The sequence below is a fragment of the Cebus imitator genome, unplaced genomic scaffold, assembly GCF_001604975.1.
Source record: "Cebus imitator isolate Cc_AM_T3 unplaced genomic scaffold, Cebus_imitator-1.0 Scaffold317, whole genome shotgun sequence".
Taxonomy (NCBI): domain Eukaryota; kingdom Metazoa; phylum Chordata; class Mammalia; order Primates; family Cebidae; genus Cebus; species Cebus imitator.
In genome coordinates this window covers 198,358-214,362 of record NW_016107632.1, presented here as the reverse complement: position 1 = coordinate 214,362, position 16,005 = coordinate 198,358, and the positions used below count along the sequence as shown (strand labels likewise).

At 44.4% G+C, this 16,005-nt stretch overlaps 1 protein-coding gene across 2 annotated transcripts in view; it reads left to right on the top strand.

The window, feature by feature from the left end:
• The window catches only part of LARGE1 (LARGE xylosyl- and glucuronyltransferase 1), a 568,765-nt gene that overhangs the window by 453,206 nt on the left and 99,554 nt on the right, over nt 1-16,005 (top strand). For both annotated transcript variants that reach the window (XM_017504007.2, XM_037729772.1), the window contains 2 exons: nt 9,936-10,048; nt 12,107-12,232. In XM_017504007.2, the coding sequence (XP_017359496.1) occupies nt 9,936-10,048; nt 12,107-12,232 (239 nt within the window). The remainder of the gene's footprint in view (nt 1-9,935; nt 10,049-12,106; nt 12,233-16,005) is intronic.

Sequence of the window (16,005 nt, the reverse complement as noted above, 5' to 3'; positions counted from 1 at the left end):
GGCGCGATCTCGGCTCACCGCAACCTCCGCCTCCTGGATTCAGGCAATTATCCTGCCTCAGCTTCCTGAGTAGCTGGGATTACAGGCACGCACCATCATGCCCAGCTGATTTTTTGTATTTTTAGTAGAGATGGGGTTTTACCATGTTGGCCAGGCTGGTCTCGATCTCTTGACTTCGTGATCCACCCGCCTCGGCCTCCCAAAGTGCTGGGATTACAGGCGTGAGCCACCGCGCCCGGCCTGAAAAAGTTTTAAAGAGCTCTTGCCGGCCAGACGCAGTGGCTTATGCCTGTAATCCCAGCACTTTGGGAGGCCGAGGCGAGTGGATCACCTGAAGTCAGGAGTTCGAGACCAGCCTGGCCAACATGGTAAAACCCCATCTCTACTAAAAATACAAAAAATAGCTGGGTGTGGTAGCACACGGCTGTAATCCCAGCTACTTGGGAGGCTGAGGCAGGAGAATTGCTTGAGCCCAGACGACAGAGGTTGCAGTCAGCAGAGGTTGCAGTCAGCCGAGATCATGCCATTGTATTCCAACTTGGCTAGCAGAGCCAGACTGTCTCAAAAAAAAAAAAAAAAAAAGGAGTTATTTCCTATAAGAAGCAGTCATGTACATTCTGTGAAATTACTTGCAGATTTTCAGATGCAGAAAGAAGGGAATCTTCCTAACATGCAGGAGGGCAAGTTGACATGAGTTAGCTCTGACACAGTGTCCTGAGTTGAATGTTTCTTGGCTCCCTCCAGTTACCCACTATCACTAATCTTGAATCAGGCCTACCCCAGGCCTGCAGCGTCCTTTTCACACGGGACTGTCCTCAGGGAAGCCCTAGTTTTCCTGGCCTTTTGTAATGATTGGGATCCTCCCAGGTTTTTACAGAAGCAATCTGGTTATGGCCTGTGGTCTTCTCAGAGTCCTTCAAACATTAACTTGCTGCTCCTCCAGGAGATCCTCTTTTGTTTTGGCTTTAGGCGCCTGATTCAGCAAGGCCTCACCGTATTTAGTTATGAGCATGTACATAGACACGCACACACACACACACATACACACAGAGACAGGCATACACATACACGTGCACACACACACCCTCAGGAGGCAACATGGTATGGTCCAGACCACAAATCAAAGATTGAGATTAATTCTGCCACACATTAGCTATATGGAAGCTTTGGTTTCTTCATCTGAAAAGTGGAGATAATTCCGTCTACCTTGCAAGTGTATCATGAGAATTAGACGTCATCTAAGTTCATTGTTTTCTCTCTAGTATACAGCAGTTGCTTGACAAATGGTGGATATCATGGTCCTTGTCACCCTTTTTAGCTTGTTCTCTTTTTTCTGCAATTACACTGGCAAAAAATAATATTTAGCTCGTTTAGAAAAAAAAAAAAAAAAAAAGCATTATTCTCACTTTCCTCTCTGCACAGATACCTGATTTTCTTTCCCTGCCATCTTGACTACTGAGCTATGGCTACATATTCCCTTTGGGAAAAAGGAAGTGCTGCCCTCTGATCCACAGATGAAAAGCCCTACCGCTTGGCCAGATGTTCACAAGACAATCCTTTGATTTTTAATTTATTTATTCCTTCATTTATTTAGCGTTGGTCTCTGTGCTCCCAGCACAACAGCTGCAGGAAAAGCCCTACGGGTCACATGTATCCCAGCCAGCTCCCTTGACAGTCCTTGTCAAATTTAAGGCACGTTGCCTCTGTGCGAGCACTCGGGCAAAGAGCTTGCTCCAAGCTCCCAGACCCGGACAACAAGGATGGGAATGGGAGGATCAGGCAGCAGCGAATGCCAGGCAGAGGCCAAAGTCAGACTTTTTGGCACCACCTCCCTCCTCACAGCAGAAAGGAGTGTCAAAAGTCTGATTTGGGGCACGCATTCCAAAGCCAAATCTGTGTTGTTTCAGCTTGAAAGGCTCCAGTTCAAATGGAGCCATTTTCATAATGTTAAGCAGTATCTCACTTAAAAACCCTGTTTCTGCTTTGCGTGCATGCACATGATTTATATTCCGGTGGGAGTTATGCAAGTTCAGTGAGAGATAATTAGGCACCTTAATTAGTAAACGTATAGTTTCTGTAACTGTCATTTATTAAGCTTTTATGTACCACTTCATATTTTGAAAGCCCTTTACAGCCATTAATTAGGATATGTCCAGAGCCCCATAGGAGCAAGGTCAATATTAGGCTTCCGTTTCTCTTGGAAATGTTTCTCAAATCTTTTACAAGCTGGGTACAAACTTCTAACCGTTGAAGAAACAGGCAGTCTTATAAGCTCACATCAATATGGTGATTATATTTAACATCCTAAACAGACTCCTTAACTGCTTAAGAATATAATTTATGCACATAATTTTCCAGACAGTGGATTTTCTTTCCTTTGTGATTATTTGTTTCCTTCCTGTGGATGTATCCCTTAGCTGCCAGTTGGAATAACCTCAAGATCTCCGAAGCATGTAGGCTGTGACACCATAAGCCAACTATTTTCAGAAGACTGAGAAGACTTGGGCCTGGAAACGTTTCAAAATATTACAAATATTTCAAGTTGTCCGGTGCATTCCACGCAGAAGGGGATTTTGAAGATTATTAGAATAATCAGTGGATTAAAGGGAGAAATTATTTACTAGGTGCTGACATTAATCATCCATTAGTAATTTTTACTGCAGCCCTGATGGATGATAGTCTTCCACTGTGCCAGATACTTTAAAGGTTGTCGTCGATGTCATCATCATCATCGTTGTTGTTTTTGAGATGGGGTCTCGCTCTGTTGCCCAGGCTGGAGTGCAGTGGCGCCATCTCGGCTCACTGCAGCCTCCGCCTCCCGGGTTCGAGCAATTCTCCTGCCTTAGCCTCCTAAGTGGCTGGGATTACAGGTGCCCACCACCATGTCCTGCTAATTTTTGTGTATTTGGTAGGGATGGGGTTTTGCCATGTTGGCCAGGCTGGTCTTGAACGCTTGACCTCAGGTCATCCACCTGCCTTGGTCTTCCAGAGTATTGGGGTTATAGGCATGAGACACCACACCTGGCCCCCATTTTGTTTGTTCCTCGGAATCACCTTGGAGTTAATGTGGGATTGTCACTATATTATAAATAAGGATGTGAGCCTTAGAAACACATGGCCTTTTCAAGAATCATATTATCAGGACTCAGAGCCAGGAGTATGTTTTCCAAGTCCACTGCAGTTTTTTCTTTATATGCAATTTAACTTCCCCTTCTGGGGTAGCTACAGAAAAAAAAAGTCTGTGTTTCCAGAATTCATTCCGCTGTATCACTCCGAGAATGTGAGGATATTTGTTTTAGGAATAACCTGTGGTTAATTACAGATTTATGAGCAAAGGCAAATGTTTTCGCCCATGCTAGACAGTGTTATTCAGCCTTTCGAAAATTTGCTTTCTTGAGAGAAGAGAGGGAAATGGGTCATTACCTTTAGAGGTCTGCAGTTCAACTGTGGGGAAAAATATTTGGTACTTGCTAGGTATTCAGCAGTCCATTCCTTTGAAATCAGTGTCCTAAAGAGAGAAGCCTGTCTGGTTTGACCTTTGTTCTTCCTGTCTCTCACTTCTGTATCCTTTTTATCTTTAAGTTTCAGTGCAGACATGATTGATTTCAAGATGCCCTTCCCTAATGCTTCCCTCAGGACACAGTCAGTTTCCCTGTACCCCAGCTCCCATGGTTCTTCTCCACCTGCCACTTACCACAGTGCTTTGTGTTTTTGTGATTACCTGTCTCCCTTCCCGGCCTTCTTCCCTGAGAACAAGGACTGTGTTATAAAGACTTTCAAGTCTCCAGTTAACCAATGAATAGAACCAAAGCAGGTGCTCAAATTAAAAATCTCATGTGCATTATAGAAGGAATGACTTCTGAATGCAGGACCTATGATTAAAAGTAGACAGTGTCAGCTGGAGGTGGTGGCTTACGCCTATGTTCCTAGCACTTTGGGAGGCCAAGGTGGGTGGATCACTTGAGTTCAGGAATTGGAGACCAGCCTGGCTAACATGGTGAAACCCTTTCTCTATTAAAAATACAAAAAACATTAGCCAGGCATGGTGGTGGGCACCTGTGGTCCCAGTTAGGAGACTGAGGCACAAGAATCGCTTAAACCTAGCAGACAGAGGCTGCAATGAGCTGAGATTGTGCCACTACTATACTCCAGCCTGGGCAACAGAGTAAGACTCTTTCTCACAAAAACCAACAAGAGCAGATCGAGCCCCCTCTGGTTTGGCATGCCAAGGGTGGCTTGCCTGTGGCCCAGCTTTGGTATCTGGGAGCCCTGACTCCCGTGAACCCACGTGAGCCTGTGCGAGCAGAGCACACGTGCAACATTCATGTTTAAGAGGAAGCATGGTCTTTAAAAATGTCAAAGTACAAAGAAGAGCCATTTATAGGCTCTGCTGGCAGGAAGCACAGCGTCTTTATTAGTTCTAATGTTCTAAGATAAACAGGGCAGCAGGAAGCACTCGCCAGCACTGTGACATTGGAAACGCCACCTCCGTGCTCAGCACCTCAGTTCCCACATGGATGCAAACTCAGTAGTAATGTCTGACCTGCCCTCTTTCTAAGAATGTTGTGAGATGAGAGGAGACTGGGGAAGTTGAGAGGGAAATTCATAAGCTTTGTGACATGTTTGCTCATGAATGCTTTTGTTTGCTTTGGATTCTGATTCTTGGTTGGTTCGGGGTACAGAGAGTGGTATATTTTAAACTTCCTGGAATTCCAAAAAGGAAAAACAGCTTGAGTACCAGCTCATCAAGTTCACAGAGGCAGAGGGTGCAGTTGTTTTACAGCAGAGTGCCATTGTGTCAGTTTTCCTCAAAGAAAAGAAAAATTATGTCAAGAACCAGATGGTCTGGCCATAACCAAGGGGTTATAGCTTGTTCTGTAGAGCACCCTGAAATACTGGAGGGCTTTGATCTTGTGAAATGACAGGATAAATGACAGCAACATTTTAGCTTGGATTTTTTTTTGAGACTGAGTCTCTGAGTGTCTGTCACCCAGGCTGGAGTGCAGTGGCACAGTCTTGACTCATTGCAGCCTCCACCTCCTGGGTTCAAGTGATTCTCCTGCCTCAGCCTCCCACGTAGCTGGGATTACAGGCACGTTCCACCATGCCTGGCTCATTTTTGTATTTTTAATAGAGACAGGGTTTTGCCATGTTGGCCAGGCTGGTCTCGAACTCCTGACCTCAGGTGATGCACGTGCCTCAGCCTCCAAAGTTCTGGGATTACAGGGGTGAGCTACCTCGTCCAGCTCCCTTGGCTTTTCTAAAACATACTGAGTTGCAGTCACTCTCTTTCCCCACATCCTTTACGCACTCCCAGTTGTCCTCAGTAGGGCTTCCCAACCACTGCATCACACATTGATGACATGTGCCACCAAAATCATCTCCTCATCCTTGGGGACACTGGTAGGACCTGAGGCCTCTGAAACCCTTGGATCAATCTTTTCAGCCACAAACAGCTTAACGTCCACTGGGTTTTAAGAGTATCATTTTCTATGTAGGAAATGGCATAAAAATGGCTGGAATGCACCTGTGTTGCACAGATGCAAGGCTCCTTGTGATTCGTTGCCTGCTCAGGTGTTCAGGTTCCTGTCCTCGCATTCGCCTACGCCGGCTAATGAAACCGTATGTCCGTAGTACATTCGCAGCCCAATCTTGTCATGCGTCTCCTGCCTCCACGCCTTTGTCCAGGCTGTTTTTTCAGACAAGCTCCCCAGCTGCCTGACCAAGTCCTAGCCCAGGCCACCTAGGCCTCCCTCCTGTGAGCTCTCTTCATAAGCAGTACCTGTTCTCAGTGTTTGTAGTCATCACATTGAATCCTAATGGTGTCCATGTCTTATGTGTGTTTACACAAAAGGGCCTGGCAAAGATGGAATGCTACACCTCCAGCAAATATATGCCGAATTATTGTGTTGAATAAAGCCCATGAGATGGGTCAGGTGTGGTGACTCACACCTGTAATCCCAGCACTTTGGGAAGCCAAGGCGGGTGGATCACCTGAGGTCAGGAGTTTGAGACGAGCCTAGCCAACGTAGAGAAACCCTGTCTCTACTAAAAATACAAAAAATTAGCCGGGCATGGTGGCGGGTGCCTGTAATCCCAGCTACTTGAGAGGCTGAGGCAGGAGAATCACTTGAACCTGGGAGGCAGAGATTGGAGTGAATTGTGCCATTGCACTCCAGCCTGGACAACAGGCTGAAAAAAAAATTTTTAATTTTTTTTTTTTTTTAATTTTAAAACACCCGTGAGATTGGTGAAACTAGGGAAGCAAAGTAAGTACTACTCTTTTTCCATGAATTCACACATAGTAGCTACTCAATAAATAATTGTTGGATGAATGAATAAAAGAAATATAAAAGGCGTTTTAAATTTAGAATCTGTGGACTCAGTAATGGCTAACTGGAAGAGAAAGGGAAGATGGGGTAGTTGATGTTTCAGGACAAGGAGCCCCTTCACGGCAATCCCTGTCCAACTTTGGAAGCTGTACCCTAGCTAAGACATGAATCAAGATTAGGATATTTATTGCAGCATTGTTTGTAACAACAGAAACATAATAAACAACCAAAATATACTTCAGGAGGGGAATGCAGAAGTAACTTGTGTTACATGTGTGAAATGGGTAATGTGATTACAGTGAGTAAACAAGATCGGAAACACTAATGTGATTAAATCTTAAAGATAGAACAGCGGGTGAAAAGTCGGGTTAGAACAGGAAATCTGCAATCCAAAACGCACTAAAAATACCACGTATTGTTACTAAATGCATAGCGGATAAAAATGTAAAAACGTGCCTAGAAATCAAACACAGACCTCACACAATACTGTCTCCCTTTGAGGAAGCGAGGAGGCAAAATGAGATGAACTTCACATTTATCTGTAATGCTTTAAGTTTTTAATAGTAAATGTGGCGGCCGGGCGCAGTGGCTCAAGCCCGTAATCCCAGCACTTTGGGAGGCCGAGACGGGTGGATCACGAGGTCAAGAGATCGAGACCATCCTGGTCAACATGGTGAAACCCCGTCTCTACTAAAAATACAAAAAAATTGCTGGGCATGGTGGCGTGTGCCTGTAATCCCAGCTACTCAGGAGGCTGAGGCAGGAGAATTGCCTGAACCCAGGAGGCGGAGGTTGCGGTGAGCCGAGATCGCGCCATTGCACTCCAGCCTGGGTAACATGAGTGAAACTCCGTCTAAAAAAAAAAAAAAAAAAATAGTAAATGTGGCAGTGTGTTCGCATCTATTGTATCTAGGTGGTGGGTATTCATTGTATTAGTTTCTGTGCTTTTTTGTTGTTTTGAAATAGTTCATTATGTTAAAAATTAAAGTCACACGAAAGAAAAGACTGGCAAACTGGGAGAATGATCCTGCATTTCTGCGTGAGTCATCTGTTTTAGACACCCCGCTTTTCAAGCAGCCTGGCAAATCACATCTGCCACTTAGCACTCGCCAAAGACTTCACACCATTTAAAAACATCAGTTCTCAGCTTGGTCTCCAGAGGCTGATAGGTTTATCCTGTTTATTATGTTTCTGTCATTATAAACAATGCTGCAATAAATATACCAATCTTGATTCATGTCTCAGGAGCTTAGCTAGGGTACAGCTTCCAAAGTTGGACAGGGATTGCCGTGTTGAAGGAGCTCCTTGTCTTGAAATATCAACTACCCCATCTTCGTTTTCTCTTCCAGTTAGCCATGACTGAGTCTACAGATTCTAAATTTAAAATGCCTTTTACATTTCTTTTATTCATCCATCCAAAAATTATTTATTGAGTAGCTACTATGTGTGAACTCATGGAAATAGAGTTGTACTTACTTTGCTTCCCTACTTTCACCCATCTCAACTGGCGTTTTAAAATTTTTTTTGAAGACAGTCTCATGCTGTTGCCCAGGCAGGAATGCAATGGCACAATTCACTCCAGTCTCTGCCTCCCGGGTTCAAGCGATCCTCCTGCTGGGATTACAGGTGTGAGCCACCATGCCCAGCTTCTTGACGGGAATCTAGTTTCTTAAATCAGTCACCAGTGACTTACATCACTATATTCTCTTGCTTTGTAACTTTGTAAATGTTTCTTTTCTTTCTAGGCCACCCCCTACCCTGATTGTTTATCTGAGTAAAACAATCGGATAATACATTTGTGGTGAACAATTTCCAGTGTACCTTCCTCCCCAACTCGTTTTGTTCAGTGACATCACATTGCTAGCTTGAAATTAGCAGCGATGGGAGTGTTTACACCTTGGCAACTGGCAAATGCTACAAATCTGGTTGTTTTGATGGTGATGATTAAACCAGCCTACCACAAGAGCGCATGACAGTTTTCTGAGTTGTGTAGGGGAAGTAACATTGTCCTCACTTAAGGCTCGTGGAAACTGAGAGACAACAAAAGAGAAGCATTGACCTGAATCCTGTGGCTCCCAAGCGACATTGCCGGGGCTCTGGTCTGTGTGGTTGAGTGGAACGAGCACAGGTTTTGGAATTAGGCAGATCTGAGTTTGGATCTGGCATAGCTTCTTTTGAACTGTGAATTGACAAGTGTCTGATTCAGCCTCTCAATTTCCTCACCCATAAAATAAGGATAACAAAATCTATGTTGTAGAGATTTCGGGAAGCATTAGGGGAAATGATGACAGGATGTGGAAAAACCCCGACAAAGCCCAATGGAGCCATGCAGCAGATCTGATTTGTCCTTCAGACGTACAAGTTCAGATCTCTGTGTGCTATCCCATTCTTCCCATAACCATATATATACTATTTTTTTCAACTCTACCTAATCAAACACCTTTCACTAAATGGTAAATTTACCTTTTTTCCAAATATGTGCTACTGGAATAAGTAAGAAGCCTTAGAGTTGACATTTATATGTGATTTAGAGAAATCAGTTTCTTTCCTAGAGTCTTAGAAATGCAGGTACCTGGTTTCAACTAAGTTCATTTTTCATCTGCCTTGAGTTTCCGCCACTGACCATTATGCCAAGCTGAGCATCCTGAAGAGGACTGATTTGGAGGGCCCATGGTGCTACAATTCCACCCCACCAGATTCACTGCAGTGGCCTGCAGGGAAATTCCCGTGGCTTTTTGTGTTCTGTGCTCTGGGCTTTTTCTGCGTTCTCTAACTGAGCTGATGGTAGATAGTTGCTTCTTAACCATTCAGCAAAGCCTAAATGTACACACCTGGAATCCCAGGACTTTGACAGGCCAAGGCAGGCAGATCACGATGTCAGGAGTTCCAGACCAGCCTGACCAACATGGTGAAACCCCCGTCTCTACTAAAACTACAAAATTAGCCGGGCATGGTGGCATGCACCTGTAATCCCAGCTACTCAGGAGGCTGAATTAGGAGAATCACTTGAACCCAGGAGGTGGAGGTTGCAGTGAGCCGAGATTGTGCCACTATACCCCAGCCTGGGTGACAGAATGAGACTCCGCCCCAAAAAAATATCTGTATACACACACACACACACACACACACACACACCCCCCCCATAAATTGAACATGTTAACCATGTTCACATGTACAGTTGAGTGGCATGAAGTCCATTCACACTGTTTTGCTGCCACCACCTCTGTCCATTTCCAGACAATACTAGGCTCTGCCTGCCCCTCTCACCTATCCTTACAAACGGCCCTTGGAGGTCTGTGTTACCAGTCTCCATATAATGAGGAGGTCTCAGAGGGATGGTTTCACGTCTCCTATCGAGTAACTGGCAGGTCCTAGGCTTGAACCTAAGTATATTCATCTCCAAAGCAGGTGCCCCAGACTGTGAAGCCTCACTGGAAGAATTTTTAGAAGGAAGGCTTATCTGCAGCAGTGCGTAGGCCTCTTGTCTGCATAAGACAGTCATCCTCGAGAGGCTGTGGCTGTGCTCTGCGTAGGCGTGCCTAGCTCTCCCTCTTACTTTTTTATTTTTCTAAATTTCCTCTTTTATCGTGTGCTTTTGCCCAGGGGTGATCCTGTTACTTCTGGATAAGCTGCGGAAGATGAAATGGGAGCAGATGTGGAGGCTGACAGCAGAGAGGGAGCTCATGGGCATGCTGTCTACATCCTTAGCTGACCAGGTGAGTGCCCAGGTTAGAAGGTACAGCTACTCCTGAGTGTACTGGTGGTGGTTCTCAAAGAAACTTGAAAAGTAAATGGGTCTGAATTGTTGTTGACATAGTGTGTGACTCTCTCTGCTCTGGTACAGCTGCCTTATACTTGCCAGTCTAAGACAACAGCTCAGCTCCTTAGTGCCTTCCCTTGTTCATTCATTTGCTCATTCTGCAGACTATCACTGAGCACTGTGTATACCAGGAGCCAAGCTCAGAAAGAGGATGACAGAGACAGACGAAGGATGCAGCACCTGCCCTCACAGAGCTTATAGTCTGTTGACGCAGACTCATAAGTAGATATTGGTGCCCTCTTCGTCGCCAGGTGGAGTGCACAGGGCCTGCTCTCTGGTACCCCAGAATGCCACAGCGTGTTTCCCAGGCAAATAGAGTCTAACCTTGAATCTAAGCTTTGTGCTTAGATGCTGTAATAGTGTCCCTTTACTCAAGGGAAATGCATTTAAATAGAAAGGATGAACTGCCTGGAAACCACTTTCCTATACAGGCAGCCTCAGAAACTCCCCGAAGCCTCATTTTTATTTATTTGTTTTATTTTACTTTATTTTAAGATGGAGTCTTGCTCTGTCACCCAGGCTGGGGTGCAGTGGCGTGATCTCGGCTCACAGCAACCTCCGCCTCTTGAGTTCAAATGATTCTCCACATCCGGTAATTTTTATATTTTTCATAAAGATGGGGTTGCTCCATGTTGGCCAGGCTCGTTTCGAACTCCTGACCTCAGATGATCTGCCCACCTCAGCCTCCCAAAGTGCTGGGATTACAGGCGTGAGTCTCTGTGTCCAGCCAACAAATACTCATTTTTTAAAAAGCCTAGCCCTCATTTTAACATCCCAGGAGAGGCAGAGGGCTCCAGTTGACTTTGACGCTACCAGGATCCTGCATTTGAATTTCATCTTCCTGTGGCACTGGTAGCTGTCTGAAGGCACAAAGATGATTTCTCTGGGTTTTCTGCATTTCACCCTTTTCTTTTCATCCAAAGAGCCGGCTCACTCTGCATGTTTTTGTTCAAAATGCAATTTCCTGGGTCGTTGAATGCCTGCAAAATTTCGTAATACGGAGGGAGCAAGAAACTCTGCATGATTACTTTATTATTTTTTAAAGTATTATTATTCAGTATTTCCCAAGCAGCCAGAAACTGATTTCCCTTTTCAGACATTAGACACAGTATAATGAATGAGTTTAAGAAAAAAATAATACCCAGGTAGCTGTTTTAAATCTGAGGGGAAAATCGTCCACCGTCCTCATATTTCAAGTCAGGTCACAGTGACTTCCTTGTCCCCCAAAGCTAGCAATTGTATGCCCGTGTCCAGTGAGGATTGTTTATTCAGCCATCTTCAGCCACAAAGGCCCATAATTCACCTCCTGGCGCCACCTGTCAGCAGCTAGTTAATAAGTATGGCCTGGTGCAAGAGCTTGGAGAAGAGCCCAAAAAAGGTAAAACCTCTCTAGACAAGTCAGGGGTGGATTTTGAAATGGAGAGTATGTATCTTGGGCACCATGGCTTGCAGGAATCCAAGGAGCATCCATCACTGAGTCCACCGCGGGCCCAGGAAGCGCTGCCGAAAGGGAGGATCTGTAATTTGTCTCAGTCCCTGAATGAGTGGGTCTACTTGTCATCATGCAGTTTCCTCTCTAGGAGGCTCAGAATAGATAGCACAGGGCTCTGCCTAGAGGCAAGAGGGGAAGGAGACTCCATTTATCATATGTTGACAAGGGTAGGGAGGACACCCCATGTCTGCCATGTGAGCTCATTAGATAGGGCTTTATGAGACCAGCAGGACTGTGGAGCTTCTAGTTGGCCTGGAGCATTCCCCCATACCTATCCAAACATTATTGCTTGGTTCCTAGAGATAACAGGCCAGGGAGATGCCCCACAGTGTGAGCCAGCCTGTGTTCAGAGCAGGAGGCTCAAGAGAAGCCCTATCACAGGGGATGCGGTGTCTTGAGAGCCAAAATGGGCAGCTGGGCCACCCGACTGTCTTGACTGTGTCTTTGGCTTTCACCCCTCAGGATATTTTCAACGCTGTCATCAAACAAAACCCCTTCCTTGTGTACCAACTCCCCTGCTTCTGGAATGTGCAGCTGTCAGACCACACCCGCTCCGAGCAGTGCTACAGAGACGTGTCTGATCTAAAGGTATGGTCAAGATTGGCACATCCCTGGAGGTAGGGTGAGGTGGGCTGAGAGGACCTCCCAGGGGCATGGATGGCTGGGAGGTTTATGTGCAATGTGGTGACAGAGATAAGGGCACAGGAGAGCAGAACGAGTATGCTTTTCATCTTTGTGGGGCATTGGGTTTTTTCCACCCTTATTTGGGCTTTCTGGAAAGCCTAAAGCCTCCTGGCAGAAGAACCAGCTTATGTGGTTATTCTTCTTGCCATCTGCTGCTGGCTCTTTTGGTTCATGTCAGCTCCCCAAATTAATTCATTCAATTTAAGCAAGAACATTTATTGAGGGCCCATTCTGTGCCAGGTGCTGTAGATGTGGATGTGAATAACTAACCTGCTTCCAAGTCATTTATGGCTTTCAAGTCATTTCAGGAGAGAAATGTGCGAAGAAGTAGGTATTTAAAAAATGACACGTGTAATGACAGGTGTGGGTGGGTGAGTGGGGGAGATGCAAGCATAAACGTCTTATTCTTCCTCACAGAGTGGGGAAAATGACAGAAAAAGCCTTCATCACCACTCTCTAGGTACCAAACACTGTGGATGGACCTGGCCATAGAGAGAGGAAGACGACAGGGTATATTAGTCATCTGCTGCTATAGATAATGCGTAACAAGCTATTCTGATAGTGGCCTGAATCAGCAACCATTTATTTATCTGATGAGTTTATAGGCTGGTTGGATGCTTCTGTTTGTTTGTTTGTTTTTGAGACAGAGTCTCGCTCTGTTACCCAGGCTGGAGTATAATGGCATAATCTTGGCTCACTGCAACCTCCGCCTTCTAGGTTCAAGTGATTCTGCCTCAGCGTCTTGAGTAGCTGGCATTACAGGCGAACGCCACCATACCCAGCAATTTTTTAATATTTTTTTAGTAGAGATGGGATTTGACCACGTTGGCCAGGATGGTCTCAAACTCCTGACCTCGTGATCTGCCCATCTCTGTCTCCCAAAGTGCTGGGATTATAGGTGTGAGCCACCGTGCCCGGCAGGATGGTTCTGTTTTTTACTGGTTTAACAGAGTGTCTGTGGTCAGCTTCAGATGGGATAGCTGGTGACTGGGGCAACTTGGCTGTCCTCTGGTGTCTTCTGTCCCCTCAGCAGGCCAGTATGGTGTCTTCTCATGGTGAGGCAGAGGTGGCAGAGGCAGCCCTAATACACAGGAGGAAACCTTGAGTCATTGTTGCTCACATCCTTCAGTGGCCAAAGTAGTCGTATGGCTGAGCCCATAGGATTCCTTTTAGTAAGGAGTTTGAGTTAGGGGTGTGTCAGAATTCCCTCCCTACAGTGGAAGGAGTAAAGAATTGACCACAACTATTCAGCAGAACAAAAACAAGGGCATTTGCCTCTCAGGTTGTATCACAGAGGAGTAGATACGTGCATCCTTCATATAAAGTTGATATGCATTGCAAGTTTTCAAACAGAAAAAGGATTGCAAAGCTAGCTTTTCTAATAAATTAGTCTTTTCTAGTTGGCTTCTGGTCCATGTCCCCATGTGGGTATTATGTCTTATTTATAGTCATAGTGCATGTTAAATGTGATTTTCTGCTTTTCATTTATTTCATAAGCATTTTCTGGGTCAGCCACATGATGTTAATGAGCGTCATATTCAGTAGTTACTATTAGTCTATTACCTGGCCACTCCCGTGACCTTACTTGTTTCCAAATTTTCATCAATATAAATTAAATCTTAATTAACAGCTTCGCCCATAAAGTGCTTTCCTTCTGTATTGTTGTAGCTCACCTTTCCAGGAGTGAAATTATAGCATTAGAAAGAAAGAACTTTTTTTAACCGCACTTGAAATTTATTGCAAAGTATTAGAAAGTATTTAAAACAGAGGTACCTGCATCATTCATTCTTTCAACTGGCATTTTTTCAGTTCCTTCTGTATATCATGTACTTGTTAGAAATAAGGAAAAGAGAAGAGATAGGAATATTGTCAAGAATATCATGGATTAAAAAGTTTGGACTAGGGGGCGACGTAAAACAAACCTGTAAAGAATATGTTAAAAATGCCGGAATAAAAAATGTGTTACATGTTTTGAAAGCATAACTGATTGGTTCGTAAAGCAAGTAAAGAAAGCGAAGGCCAGGAACAATGACAGAGTGAATCCAGAAAGATAGCAAAGAGCAATTGGATGTCACCTTTGCCCTTGGAGGAGATGATCCCTGGTGGAGGGAGCCTGGTTTAAAGGCGAGCCTGGTATTATAAAAAATCTAGTCTTCGTCCCTGGTTCCTGGTACAGAGCTCCTAAAACCCTTGAAACTTCCTGAGTGGAAGAGCAGCTTTTATGATGTATATGAGCCCCTTTGGGTCACACCTGAGCTTATGCTAATGAGGTGTCTTAGATACGGCCCCTAGAGAGCCTCAAGATGGAAACACCAAGTGACTGGAGAGTTAGTTAGAGCTTCCCCAGTGAAAGTTCCAAGGACCTCTGAGAAGCCAGGAGGGTGTGCTAGACAGAGATCAAGATCTAGAAACACTCTTGAATAACAAGATTTGATGAACTTCTGGGTTGGTGAACACCCTTGTTCCTGGAGGGTGGTGTGCCCAGAGAGGGTATGGAAGCTCTGTACCCCCTAGCCCCATACCCCCATGCTTTGCCCTGCTTACCTCTTCTCTCTGGCTGTGGTCTCCACGTTGCATCCTTGGTAATAAGCCGGTAAGCATAAGTGTTTCCCAGAGTTTCAGAAGCCATTCTAGTAAATTATGGAACCCAAGGAGGGGATCATAGGAACCCTTGATCTACAGCAAATCTGTCAGAGGCGGGAGGCCTGGCCTTGAAACTGGCATCTGAAGCGGGCAGTCTCATGGGACTAAGCCTCTAACTTGTGGAGTCTGATGCTTTTGTCAAGGAGGTAATGTCACTGTTGTGTTAAATTGTAGGATACCCAACTAGTGTTGGAGAACTGGTCAGTGTAGGAAAATAACCCCACAATATCTGACATCAGAAGTCTTCTATGTCAGAGTATAGAAAAACAGTGTTTTTTTTCAATAGGTAACTGTATACTTTATTGTTCAAACAAGGGAATGCTATCCTGCATTATAGAGGGACAGTAAGTAGGCTGACAGGCAAAGCATATAATTATTCTGCTGAAATACTATACATAGGACCTTAGGCCCACAGGAAGAAAGACAATTAGAAGACCCTCATATAGAGTCAGGATCCACAAAGAGTAATATCCTCAGTGGATAAACAGTTAATAAAACTCAGAGTGTAGAAGAAGACAGTAGAGGTTGTTGTCTTTTTCATCCTTGGTTTTAGGTAGAATAAGGGATAAATGTTTCCTTTGGGAATTTATTTTAAGCCTATGCTCATATTGTTTTGGGGGCTGAAATTATATGTGTGGTAGCAACAATGGAAAGAAAAAACTAAAAATTTGCCGGGCACCTGGCAGAAACTAACATAAATCTGATTCAGAAGAATGTCCTTAAAACAAGACTTCAGAATGTTTTGGGGGAAGTTACAAGGAAAGCAAGGTTCTCAGTTAGGAATCACAAAACAAGGAAGTAAGCTACCCTGAAAAAATGCAAAAACTAAAGACTGTAGCTACGTCTGAAAGACTGCAAATATTGGACTTACCTGATATAAAACATAAGTATTTTTATTACATGTAGAAATAAAAAATGAATATTGAAAGTAGGATAAAGGAATAGATTCTCAAAAAATGAATAGCCCTATTTGGATTAAATAGTATTTTTAGAAGTAAAAGATACAATTATTGAAATTAAATGGGTATGTTAAG